General features: G+C 56.3%; 1 protein-coding gene across 1 annotated transcript; it reads right to left on the minus strand.

Moving 5' to 3' along the window:
- Positions 1–5835: 5835 nt before the first annotated feature.
- WDR73 (WD repeat domain 73) lies at positions 5836–12322 on the minus strand. Its single transcript, XM_050907079.1, has 8 exons — positions 12246–12322; positions 12103–12170; positions 11572–11660; positions 10174–10262; positions 9174–9241; positions 8221–8385; positions 6825–7199; positions 5836–6234 (listed from the first exon to the last, which is right to left on the minus strand). Exons 1-8 carry the CDS (start codon positions 12320–12322, stop codon positions 5993–5995), a joined length of 1173 nt encoding a protein of 390 aa, XP_050763036.1. The 3' UTR covers positions 5836–5992.
- Between the last annotated feature and the right edge of the window lie 408 nt (positions 12323–12730).

Consider the following 12730-nt stretch of genomic DNA (forward strand, 5'->3'; position numbering starts at 1 on the left):
CCAGGGATGCTTTGGTTCCCCCCAAGCTGCAAAGCTCCCCTGGTCGATGTTTTCCCCCCTGTCTGTGCCTGCATGGGGTCAAGCACCTATTTGGGGGTAGGGAGGGGAAGGGGAACACAGCGTTTGCCACCCTAACCAATGTTTCACCAGATGCTTGCGCCTCCTGGCTTGGCGGTGCCCGTCCTGGGGCTCCCTTGCTGGGTGCCCGGGGACCCATCCCACCCCACGGACCCCCAGCGGGGTCTGCGGGGGCTCAGGTCTCCCACCACCGACCGAGAGGCCGTTCTCAGTATTTATTGTGCCGTTGCGGTCAGCATTGTCATCTGAGAGCAACCCGTGGGGATAGCTCCATCCCCGCCACCGTCCGGGGGGTGCAGAGCTGAGGCCCCCCCCTCGTTATTTTTGGGTAAAGCTGATGGGCAGCGTGGTACTTCTTTTTGTAAAGTGGTTACTTTGTACTGTTCATTGATAACCTGCTTCTTTGGTTTCTCCACCGTATCTGTGATGTTTCTGTGTTCTGTCAAATAAATTATTCTAGTTTATTAAACTCAGAAAAAAAAAATAAAATAAAATACAGTCCCAGCGCCTGGACACTTCTGTTGGCTCAGGACAGGGGAGCTGGCACAGTCCTGGGGTCTTCCACAACGTGGCACCCGATCGCGGGGCTGGGGGGGTACGGAGGCTCTCGCCCCCCTCTCTGCCGCTCTGTCCCACCCCAGCAAGTCAAATGCAAACTCATCGACAGAGAGCAGATTTCCTTGTCACACAGCAAGTCAAATGCAAATACAGAGCAGATCCGTCACGCATCTCGCAGCCTGCTGCTCCTGTCCTCGGCTCCACGTTTCCTCCCTAGCAAATTAATTTGTTCATGCATTAACATGCAAGCCAAGTCTCCAGCAGCGTCCCATCTCCAGCCCCGCTGTTTCCAGCACCCCTGCGGCTGCTGCCTGCCCATACTTCGGTGCTGGGACAGCCCTGCCTGGTCTCTGGGACTCGATGTCTGCCTCAGCTGCCCCTCCAAAACCCCCAGATCTTCTTATCTGGCTGTAGGAGACTTTGGCCATCGTGTCTCCCTGCTCCCCGCCGCATCCTGGCTTCCAAGCTCACACAGACACAGCAGGTAAATGCCGGCTCGGCTTCTGTCCTCAGCTCACACCAAATGTCCGGGCGCGCGCGTGCACTCTGCGAGCTTCAGGCTGTAGCAGAAACCACACAAATCGATGCTAAAATGCCACAGGACTCGCACCGAGCTGTTTCTTACGCGGGGGGAGCACAGGAGAGCCACCTGCCCGGGCACGACCTGCACACCTCCCACCACCCCAGCACCCTTCTTGCTCTTAGCTAACATCTGAAATCTCGGTTGTTTGGGTGAGAAAAGACTCAGGCAGCTTCAGCCTGCCCTGCCTGGGCTCCCTGCCAGCAGAGACAGGCATCCAGGGCATTCCGCTCTCACGATGGGCTATACCCTGCCCCAGAAATACCGAGGGGACCTAGGAGACCAGCGCCGATGGACACGGCCACCGCGGGGGATCTTGCTCCTCCTGCCAAGGACCGGGGTGAGCAGCAGCACCCACCGTGCTTGCGGCCACTCCGCCGAGCCACCCCGTCCCTCTCCGTCCCCTCATCGCTGTGCCGATGACGGCCTTCCCCCGGGGCGCAGAGACAGGCTGATGTTTCAGTGGGAGCCAGGGAGGAGATGAAGGTTTCTGTATCCCGCAGCAGGGACTGGGCATGATTTCGGAAACGAAATGCAAGGCCGCGCGGTACCCGGCGAGCACGGCGTACTAACAAGCTACTTGTTAAACGAGCAATGATGTCCAGTCTGCGTCCTGCTGAGGAACTCCTCGTAGCTGATGGTTTAAGAAGTTGTGCCCTAAAAGCTGGCACTGCAGGGCTCGATACATCCAGGAGCTCGTGCCCACAAGCATGAAGGAATACCAGCCAGCATAGTGTCCATCATAAACCCCAACCTCCTGCAGCAGCCAGACAGCTTTAAAAGCTGAGGTCTCTCCAGTGCCGTGCCGCTGTGCATTTGTACCCGAGGTAGCAGAAGGGAGGAAAAACTCCCAGGGATGACGCTGAGAGCTGGAAACCAAACCTGTGTCATTGTCCTGTGGGACAGAGCAATTTGGATGGCCCTCGGTGCAAATGGAGGTGTCCCGGCCTCTCAAGGAGCAGAGGATGCTCCAGCTGCCAGGGGAACGGGCACACACACAGGCACTGCCCTGTTAAATCCAGCCAAGGCCAGCCCGTGCCGATCTCCTTCCCACAAACACGGCCCAGCAGTTTGAGAGAGCAACGCAAGGCCTCGAAGCAGAAGTCCCCAGTCCTTAAAAACATCCAGGCACCCTCCGAAAGCAGTGTCGGCAGCAGCGCTGCAAGCATCAGCCTCTTCTCATCCCCTAGTGTTGCACGAAATAGTCGCATTAAGTTTGCCTCTGCTCTCACAATCTCTGTTTGGGCGCAGGAGACTGAGCTCCTGCTCTCGCCGTAGCTCCCCTCGTTGTTGCAGCACACAGCCTCACGCTGCAGAATAAAAACCCCGACTCGCAAATCATGTCTTCCCAGCAAGGGGCTGAGAAGGAGCCAGGGAGAGCAGCGAGGATGGAGGCCCCGAAACCCTCTGCTTCTCCTCGGAAGGACGCAGCAATGCCTCCACATCTCTGCGTGTGATTCAAGTCCACGGCTCAAGTCCAGCGCTGCAGTGGGTGGGCATCCCAGGAGGGACGGCGAGGAGGGTAGACATGTCCACGCAGCAGCGTGACGGCAGCTCCAGGGCTGGACCACTCCGCCTTGGCACACAGGCAGCGGGGAGCTGATGCTGCAGTGACCTTCTCATCCTCCCCTGGGAGCAGGAGGAGCCAGGACTGGGGGATGAGCCAAATAACCCCCCCATTTTCTGGGCCTGAATTGGGGGACAGTCCCTCAGGGAAGGGCTGTGGCTTGTCCCCTCCCAGGCAAAGGAGGAAAAACCCAGAGCCCAGCTTGCTCTGGCCAGCATCCACAGCACCATTTTGGATTCGCTCCCTGCTGGGAAACATCTCTCCAGCCCTGCATGTCCAGCCCGCTCGCTCTCCCCCGCTGCGATACCATGCCCTGGGGTTAAACCAGAGAGGAAAGCTCTGTGGCCAGCTTGCCTCAGTGAAGACAGGGGTCCTGGAGGACCTTTCCATGGTCCCAGGGAGCGCAGAGGTTGGACACATCCATGTCCAACGCAGCTGCGAGCTGCCCCTTGCCACGCTGATGCTGTGGGGAAGGAGAGACTGTCCTTAAGTCGGTCATCTCGGGGGGGTCAGCATTTGCGCCGGGGGCTGGAGCCATCCCAACCTTCCCCACCAAGGGCAAATCTGGTTCCAGCAAAGCCAAGGTCGCCACAGTCACACGACCGGACCCTCTGATCAAACGTTCAGGCATTGCCCAGGCACATTGCCTGAAGGTCCACGTGGTGCATTTCTGGGAGAAATGCCCTTACCGCCCGGTGCGAGTTCTCCAGCGTCACGTTTAAAGGGAGATCCCTCCTCTGCGCATAATCCCTTTCTACGGCAGCTGCAAGTACTTAATATTTTGGACATCTCCAGTCCCCTGTCAAATCTGGTTCAAGCTGGACACAAAGGCTTAAGCTATTTTGGGGAAAAAAAAAAAAAAAAAAGGGGAAGTTTAGATGAGTACAAACTGTGCTATTGCTTAAGCCTCATCTCTCTAGAAAGCCAAGCAAGTTTGCTTCCCTGTCCTCTCTGCTCTACCTGCATCACTGTGACGTGGGACGGGGTCAGGCTTGGCTCTGCTGCTTCTGCTTGCCAGCTCCTCCACCACGTCCCCGCAAAGGAAACAGCGAGGAAGATGAAGCCTGGTTGCCGGGAAGGCTGCAGTGGTCATCTCTCCTCCTCAGAGCCCACCTCCTCCAGGGCCAGACCCTCACCCTGGTGCGCGTTTCCACATCTAAAGGCTGCGTGTTGCGGAGGAGCCGAGAGGAGCTGCAGCAGCGGAGCTGCGCACCTCAGTTTCCCAAATCTCCCGCTCCCCAGGGGTGCTCAAAAAAGATCCCTCGAGTGCCAGGATCCCACTTGGGGAACCCTCCGTGCCGTGTACCGATCCACCACACGCTGCCCTTCCTGGAACTGCGCCTGCTCCCAGTCTTGGGCCAGAAAAGCCACCTCCTAAACTCACGAACCCGGAGGTCTTGGTTCAGGGGAAGGGCACACTGTGCTCTCCCACAGCAGGTAGGAACGCACTCAAGAGCAGATGTAGAGAGACTGGAAAGCCAGGAGCCCTCCTAGCTGCCCCTCACTGGGGCAGAAATCCTCCCAGGCCCTGGCCAGAATCCGTTTCCACAGCTGGACTGGTTTTGCTGGGGACCCTCCAGGGGTGGAAAGGAGGACCAGGCATTCCTGCATGAGCGCTCAGCTCCTCCTGGGCTCAAACAGGCTTTTTTTCTCTTCGCTGGTACAGCAACTGCCGCTGCCGGTGGTGAGACAGACCTATGGCTTTGGTAGGTGAGCAAGCATCAAAGCCCCCGGCCTCGGGCAGGACACGCTCCCCCCCGAGCCATTTCACACGCTGCCACGTAGGCAGGGATAGTTTTGGGTGTGGAGTGGAAGAGCCCACAGGGCTTGTGCTGGGAGGAGACCCACGAGGCGAGCAGTGCGGAGCTTCCCCGTGTTATCGTTACGGCGTAGATAGGAGGAGGTTTCAGCCTTAGCACCGGCAGGCAAAGAGCTGTTGCCATGACACAGCGCGGTTCAGTACGCCGCATTCCCAGCGCCAAGGCTTCCCCAGCCGCTTCAAGCGCCGGCCTCCCAAAGCACAACCTTCACCCCAACTCACCCAGCGCAGCACCCTCCTCGCCTGTCCTCAACCCCCGCTTCTCACCTCGGCTTACACCCAGAAAAGCGGGGAACCCTTCGCACCCCTCCTCTGAGGGAAGCGGAGCGGCAGTTCCCGACCCCAGAAATAACCGTGAAAAGGCACTTCGAAGCACGAGGGGACAGCAAACGCTGGGTGCTGGGACACGGAACAGAGGGGACACAGCTTGGCAGGTCCTCTGCAGGCATTTGCACTGCAAGATCCAGGCTGGCTGCTTCAGCACAAGCACCCCCAGTGCCAGAGCAAGCCAGGGTCCCCCGCTTTGCAGGTGAGCACCCCCTGCCCGCATCCCTCCCCTGCCCCGCTGCCAGGTTCTGCCACAGGTCTCGACTCCCTCCCCAGCTCCTCGATGAAACACGCTGGTTTTTGTGTTCGGGATAAGGAGCAGACAGTTTTTTTCCCCCCACCCAAGTAACACCTTGGTAACAGCGTAGGCGTTGCAAGAGTCATTGCCTGGCTTCCTCAGGCCCAGGAAATCACATTAGCTCGATCAAATTTAAACTTTCAGTTGGTGGGAAAAGAGCCAAAAGATAGCAAGGCCTTTTCTTTCTCCAGTTACACAGGGGGAGGGCAAAGCTTGCAGCAGGCCGGGGGCTGAAAAAGTTGTTCCTGTTCCTTTTGCAGGCTGCAAGCAGGCTGCGTTTGCACCACGACTTCCTGAGCGGAGGCCACTACTCGTGACACACACACGTGATGAAATGCCAACACCCCATGGGGTGTACAGCCTTCCCCCCGCTCCTTCGGGCCTGGAAAGCGGCGGGTTAACTATGCCACAGAATAGCTCATTTCCTCAAACTGTACTCATGCTTTTTTTGTCTGTTTTCTTCCGAAAAGTATGGTGCAGACACGACATGGGTCTACGATAAAATGACAGCAGGAGGTTCTCTGCTAGCGGACACGACCAGAACTACAGGCTACTACACAGTCACAGCTATCATTTGAAGGCTGGTACGCAGGAGAACAAGTAACACGATCAAAATTTTTTACTATATTAAAATAGCGCTCTTTACAGTTGGCTCTGTTCACTACAACTGTCTCAAAACAGTATCTGCACGCAAACAGATACCTCGCAGCCTACGCAGACTAGAACATAGACAGGAAACAAACCACATCTCACCGAAAGTATGATCTACCCACACTTCCCACAAGACTGAACCCAGTCCCAAACGTGCAGGGAACCGTCGCTTGCTGCTGACAATAAAGTTCTCGGTTTCTGCGGATGCCACGTGTGCACTGTGACCAGGGGAGGGCCCCCGCTGCCGCCGCCCGCTCCGCTGAACGCGTGGCCTCTGTGAACAAAGATCGGCTCCGCTTCCCCGCCAGAGCCGTCCCAGCTCCGCGCGTCATACACGTGCACGGTCCCATCAAAACCTTGAATAAAAGGGAATCGGAGAGACCGCAGAAGTAAATTGCTTTGTTCTAGTCCTATTGGGCTCACGCTCACCTCCCTGCAGGGCTGCTGAGACAGAAACGAGGACAAAGGCCCAGACTGACAATCTGTGACAGCAGAGCTTCCAAGCCTCCGAGGAGCTTGTCTCAAGCTAACAGCTGCCGGGGAAAATACAGGCCAGATCTGAAAAACTTGCAGATTCACTAGTCTGAAGTTGCAGTGCTCTGGCCAAGAGGCAGCCTTGCTGCCCAGCCGGCCTTACCAGCACCGTATCCCTGCAGCCAGGCTGTCACTGGCACTATCAGGGCAGTGTTTGCTACGAGCTTGGGGACTTTGTTCTCCCAGGGGGGAAGCAGGAGTCCTCCAGAACCCATCCAGGCCCCTTCTGCAGTTGTTGGGGAGAGGCAGCTGCAGAGGACGATTAGCTCACATCTCTGCAGGCTCCAGGAGGAGCTCTGAACAACCACCCCTTAACTGGGGTGTTTAAATTAAGGTGGGGTGAACTGGGCCTCGATAGAAATACAGATCAAAAAAGCATCCAGAAAAGGAGATCTCTGCCCAAAGCACATACCTGAAATGGCAAGGCAGCCTTCCAGAGCAGGAGCCCAGGAGACGCACAGGAACTCCGCACCTGAGCTGGGAGAGGGAACTCTGCACTTTGCTGAGGCCAAGGACTCTGAGGTTTTTCTTACGTCTGTTAGGGTGAGGTGCCCTCCGCTCGAGAGGCAAGCTACGGGCTGGGAGCTTGAATCAGAGCCTTGAGGTCCGCGCCCGACTCCCATGCACCACCGCTCGCCACACAGCGCCGAGGGGACGGACGCAGCCTCCAAGGGACTCTGCGGCTGCCGAACATCAGCCAGGCACAGCTGCCCCTTGGCGCAGCAGAGGAGCAACGTGTTGCAATCCAGGAACGCCAGGCCGCTGAGCTCCTCGCTGTTTCTGGAGGCTAGAAAAGAGAGGTGGATCTCAGATGCCATGAGGAGCATTTGCATGATTTCTCTGCTGCGGTCTTGCCTGAGAAAGCAAACATCCAGCCTTGTCCCTGGAAGTGGCTTTCAAGCAATGGTAGTTAGTTCTTCAAGAGAGCCAGCAGCAGAGACTGACAGCCTGCTCGAGAATTATCTCTGCACAGGATCCATGCGGAGCAGGCACGGTCTGTACCCCTCAAAAGGTGATGTTAACACCCAGGCAGAGGAGACAGGCAGCCCCACGACTAACACTAGCTCTGTCGAGCTCCCACGGGGGACCTGACATGGACCAGGGCTCTGACAGCACTACCCTCCAGCAGCGGGAGCCACGTGAGTCCCTGTGGCACGGGGACACAGCGGAGCAGTGACAAGCAGACCTTCCTTTTGCTCAGCACACTGTGTTACAGCCACTGGACACACACACACACTTTTCTCCCCAGGGGATGAGGTGTGTGGGGACTGAGTCTTACTGTGCAGGTGAAGGCAGATAGTCTCCAGGACCCGCAACAAACCAGACGTGGATTAACCACCTCGAGGTAAGGCAGGGCTGGTTTAACGAGGCTGGCACGATCCCGCCTCCCATCCGCATGGACAGACCACAGAGTAACACGGAGCTCGCTCAGAAGTTGATGCCGATTTCAACGACCCCAAGCGATGTGACTCTGGAGCCAGCACCTCCCTCGTTTGGGACAACGTACACAGCAGCCCTCTGCTAACCCGATTCTTTGCACTGAAACCATCTATGGCGCTCTCGTAGGGCACAGATCTGGGGCAGAAGCCTGAGAAATTACTGTCATGGGAGTAGTGAGAAGCTGGAGATGGACCAGAGCATTGTAACCTCTTTCCTCAAGACAATGTGCTTTCTGCAAATATCTTTATACCCTTTGGCACATGTCTGGAAGTACCCACCCAGGGAAACATTTGCCACTTGAGCAGTTACCCTTGCTTTACCCAAACCCTAACTTTCCAAAATCAGACATTAGACTTGGTTTGAAATACCTGCCATGTAGACATTTTTCCTTGATTCAACCTCTGTAATTTGGACGCTGTTGAGTCTTGAGCCGTGAAGGACCCATGGGGCTCTGGCTGAAATGGTTGCAATTTTAGCCCAAGGTTGCCCAGTGCCATTTTCTGTAGGTATGGCACTTACGGATTTAATAACATCTGTTTGAAAGAGATGTAAGCAGATGTAAAACACATCAGGAGTCAAGTAATCCACAAGATTAAGCTGTTTCACAAAGATGCCTCGCAAAGCTACAAGTGACCTACTAAACCAATAAGAAACCCAATTATGACTAACCCCCCTCTCCAGAATAAAACCACTCTTCCCAACACATCCAGCAAGGACTGACAACAAGCCATTTAAAATCTAGCAAAATGCATGGAAAGTTGTGAACCAAGATGTTTATTTTCGATGAAGAAGAATAAGAAAACTTCTAATAACATTTTGCACTTCCTTTCTGGTGGTTTCAAAGTATTTCACAAGAGCAGACAAAGCAACGGCAATCCTTTTCTAGAAGCAGGCAGACATAGGCATGGAGAACCGAGGCGGTTCATGGTGTATCCTGAAAGGTGATGTATGGAGCTCTTCATTTCTGACCCTTGGAGTTATTAAGGGAACGTTATGCCAACTGTATGATTAGAGTTTTTGTTGGTATGACTAAGGGCTCACAAGTAAGTGGAAAGCCACTGTGACAGGCCTAAACCTACTAATTGCCGTACGAGGTTTGTGCCGTCAAGCCCACATCTTTCCAAGCCACCAGAATTGGTGCAGACACTTGTCTCATGCCCTTCTCCAGCCCCTGCCACACAAGGGCAGTCACTCAGGACTTCACGGAACGGGACTGGCGCTCCTCTCCTCATTTTACGCCCAGGAAGAAGGGGAAGCTAGAGATGCTTGACGTAAAGACTACATTGAGAAACTACTCAAGCTCAGAGACATGTTCCCTTACCAGAGTCCTCTGCTGACACCTGCCAGACCTGGAGGGAGCTGCCTGGTGGTCCACTCGTCACCAGCAAGCTGAGGAAACAAAAAGAACCCCACAAAACTCTTCAGGAGCAGAGAACAGCCTTTTTTCCCCGGCCTGGGACAAGCTGGTCTGCCACTGCTCCTGTGCTCGGGAGCTCTTGCCCCTGCTTGGAGCAGAGAAGGGGCCATAAGGACCATAATCCCAGAACTCCTCATGCCAGGGTGCTCTACACAGCCCAGGCAAACACAGTCCCAGGCAACGGCATTTAATTAGCACGTTTTCCAAAAGCGCTAGACTAAGAACGGTGCAAAGAGCCCGAAAGTAGCAACGGGGGCTTGCGTAGGAGGAGAGAGCTGAAGGAGTGAAATGAATCAGGCAGAGGGAAGCGTGTTTGCTTGGTCTACAATCCACAGCAGGAAAAAACCTTCTGAACCTGCATACGCAGGGACTTACAGAGCGGTGGCAGCAACCACTCGTATCCTGCTCTGCCCGCTGAGCACCTCTGCGCAGCGCCAAATGCAGAAGGAAGGGTTGGAAAAGGCAGAGCAAGGGAGCTATACAGGCCCCTGTTGCTCAGAAGCGGGGTAGGGATTGATCCCTGGTGAGCCAGCATTGACGTCAGCAGCCCCTGCGGCTCACTTCTGGAAGAAGCCGAGGATTCCAGTCATGCAGCAGCAGCTTCAGTTTCCCTGCCAGCTGCCTCACAAGATGCACCACTGCAGCTTTCAGTACCGCAGCAGCGGGGTGCACTCCGTTTTGCTGAGCACCCAACAGACGGCTCCTCTCCAAACACCAAGACAAGGTTCTGGGAGGACCACTACGTGTCACTGGCCAGCAACTCCCCACCCAGACTCACGCTGCTCTCAGAGCTGGCAGGATTGACCAGCTGGGTTGGGAAACAGGCAAGGAAAAGGAGCTTGCTCTTAGTGGACAAACCCCTTCTCCATCTCCGATACACCCTGGAAGGACCTCGTGGCCATACCTGGTGTCCGGCACATATTTCAGGCTGTACACCGGGCGGTTTGAAAATCCACCACATTCCACCTTGAAATCTCTCTCTGGACACAGGCCCTAGAAATCAGAGGCAAAGTCATTTCTTCACACTTCATGGTGCAGAACTTGGTGTGGTCGGTTACCACGAAAAAAAGACAGAGACACAAGACACGCTCTCGCTTGGTAAAGCTCTTGGCTGTCCAGTAATGCCTACTTCAACAGGAGCTATAGAATTGAAGGATCCCAAAATAGTTAAAGGGAAAAAAAAAATCTGGAGAAAGCTCCTGCCAAGAGCTCTGCCTGGGTGTCGTGGTTTAACCCCAGCCGGCAGCTAAGCACCACGCAGCCGCTAACTCACTGCCCCCCACCCCTGGGATGGGGGAGAGAATCAGGAAAAAAAAAAACCTCGTGAGCTGAGATAAAGACAGTTTAATAGGACAGAAAGGAATGAAAAACAATGATAACAATAATAATAATACTATGACAATAGTAATACTAAAACAATTAAACTATACAAAGCAAGTGGTGCACAATGCAATTGCTCACCACTCATTGACCAATGCCCAGTTACTTCCCGAGCAGCGATCCCCCCTCCCAGCCAGCTCCCCCAGTTTATATACTGGGCATGATGTCATATGGTATGGAATAGCCCTTTGGCCAGTTTGGGTCAGCTGTCCTGGCTGTGTCCCCTCCCAGCTTCTTGTGCCCCTCCAGCCTTCTTGCTGGCTGGGCAGGAGAAGCTGAAAAATCCTTGACTTAGTATAAACACTACTTAGCAACAACTAAAAACATCAGTGTGTTATCAACATTGTTTTCCTACTAAATCCAAAACACAGCACTATACCAGCTATGAGGAAGAAAATTAACTCTGTCCTAGCTGAAACCAGGACACTGGGTTCGTTGCCATCCATGCAAGTCTGGCTCAGGAGCTTTCTGCTCACCCAGGGACCAAACACCACCTCGTACTTTAGCGTAGGGATCACCCACCCAAGGGCCAACCTCGCTGTTCAGCAGTGTGGTCCCCCAGGCTCGGGCATCTCAGCAAGTCCCTTCTTCATTTGCCTTGGTGTCCTCATCTGTCCTATTTCCCCATGAAACGCTTTCGTTCACACATCCGGAGATGAAGTTTTCGTGCCACAAGCTGCCCGCAGAGCAGCAGGATTACACGACTGGCACACCAACCTGCGCTACCTCAGCTGGACAGCAGCCGGGTGACTCACGTGCTTTAGCTTTCAACCAAAGCTGCTCAAAACCTGGCCAAGCCCTTGTCAGAACAACAGAGGCCAGGTAACAGCTTGTGAAGCCCAGCACGGCACAGCCCAGTCTCTGAAGACACCAGGCCAAAGAGGGCAGAGAGGTCTGGTGCCACCCTAGCTGCAACACCCACCTGGGTCTCCTTCACCTGCAGCGTGGGCGGCGGGAGCAGCTGCAGGATCTCGTTCCCACCAGACTGTCCATACCCGGCTACGCAGACACCTTGGGGGTGGGCATGAAGAACCAGGGACACGGTGAGGGATCCCCCCCCCCCCCCGCCCCACCCTCCCCAAGCCAGACCCCTGAGTTATGATATGGTCCATCCTGGACCCAGACCCACAGCTCCAGCCCAGGCTGAACCCCGGTGCAGCCCCAGCCACTTCACCCCACTTCTAGGGTCCTGGCCCTGCGCTTTGGCCTCCTCTCTGGGGCCCTAGCCCGGCCCGACCCCATGGCCTCCCTTCTCCCCGCTCCATGGCCCCGGCCCGGAGGCCATTTTCCCTACCCCCGGGGCTCCATGGCCCCTCTTTCCCCCGGTGCCCCGGCTCGGCCCAGCCACCCTAACCACCCCCCCCCCCCAAACCCCAGTCCCTCTCCTCTCCTCAGCACCACCCGCCCCGCTCCCTCCGGCCTGCCTGCCGCGGCCGGACCGCCCCTCACTCACGGTTCCCCCGGGCCCATTCGATAACGCGGGTGGGCGCCTGGAGCTCGAAGGTGTGCAGGTCCTCGTACCTGCGGGGAGAAGGAGGGAGGGGAGGTTGGCGGGGCCGGGGGACCGAGGCCGAGCCGGGGCCGGGGCTCCCTCACAGGCGCAGGGACTGCAGCAGCCACTCGTCCGCCGCCACCTCCTCCTCCTCCTCCTCCCCGGCGCCCACCGCCTCCATGGCAACGCCCGCCCGCCCGGCGCGCCTCTGACGTCACGCGGCGGCGCGCAGCAGTGACGCCGCCGGGAAGGGGGCGGTTGGAAACCGGTCGCGGCCGGTTAAAGCCAGTCGGGGCCGGCGGTTCTGAGGGAACCGCGGGTGGCGGTCGCCTCCGTGAGGGGGGGGAAAGAAGTTGAGGGGTGTAGGGGAGGGGAACCGCGTAATTCCCGCGGGGTAACCCCTGGGGGGGGTGTTGGGGGTGACTGCGGCCTCCAGGCCGTGGATCCTCCGTGGGCCCTCCATGGGCAGCGTGTTATTGTGCTGGGAGTGGCGGTAGAAGTCCGGGGAAGCACGGTCAGGTCACGTTGTGGTGTTGTCTTTAATCACACATCTTATTTCAATAATCGGAATGCTAAAGTGTAGGTAACA

The sequence above is a fragment of the Gymnogyps californianus genome, chromosome 1, assembly GCF_018139145.2.
Source record: "Gymnogyps californianus isolate 813 chromosome 1, ASM1813914v2, whole genome shotgun sequence".
Lineage (NCBI taxonomy): Eukaryota > Metazoa > Chordata > Aves > Accipitriformes > Cathartidae > Gymnogyps > Gymnogyps californianus.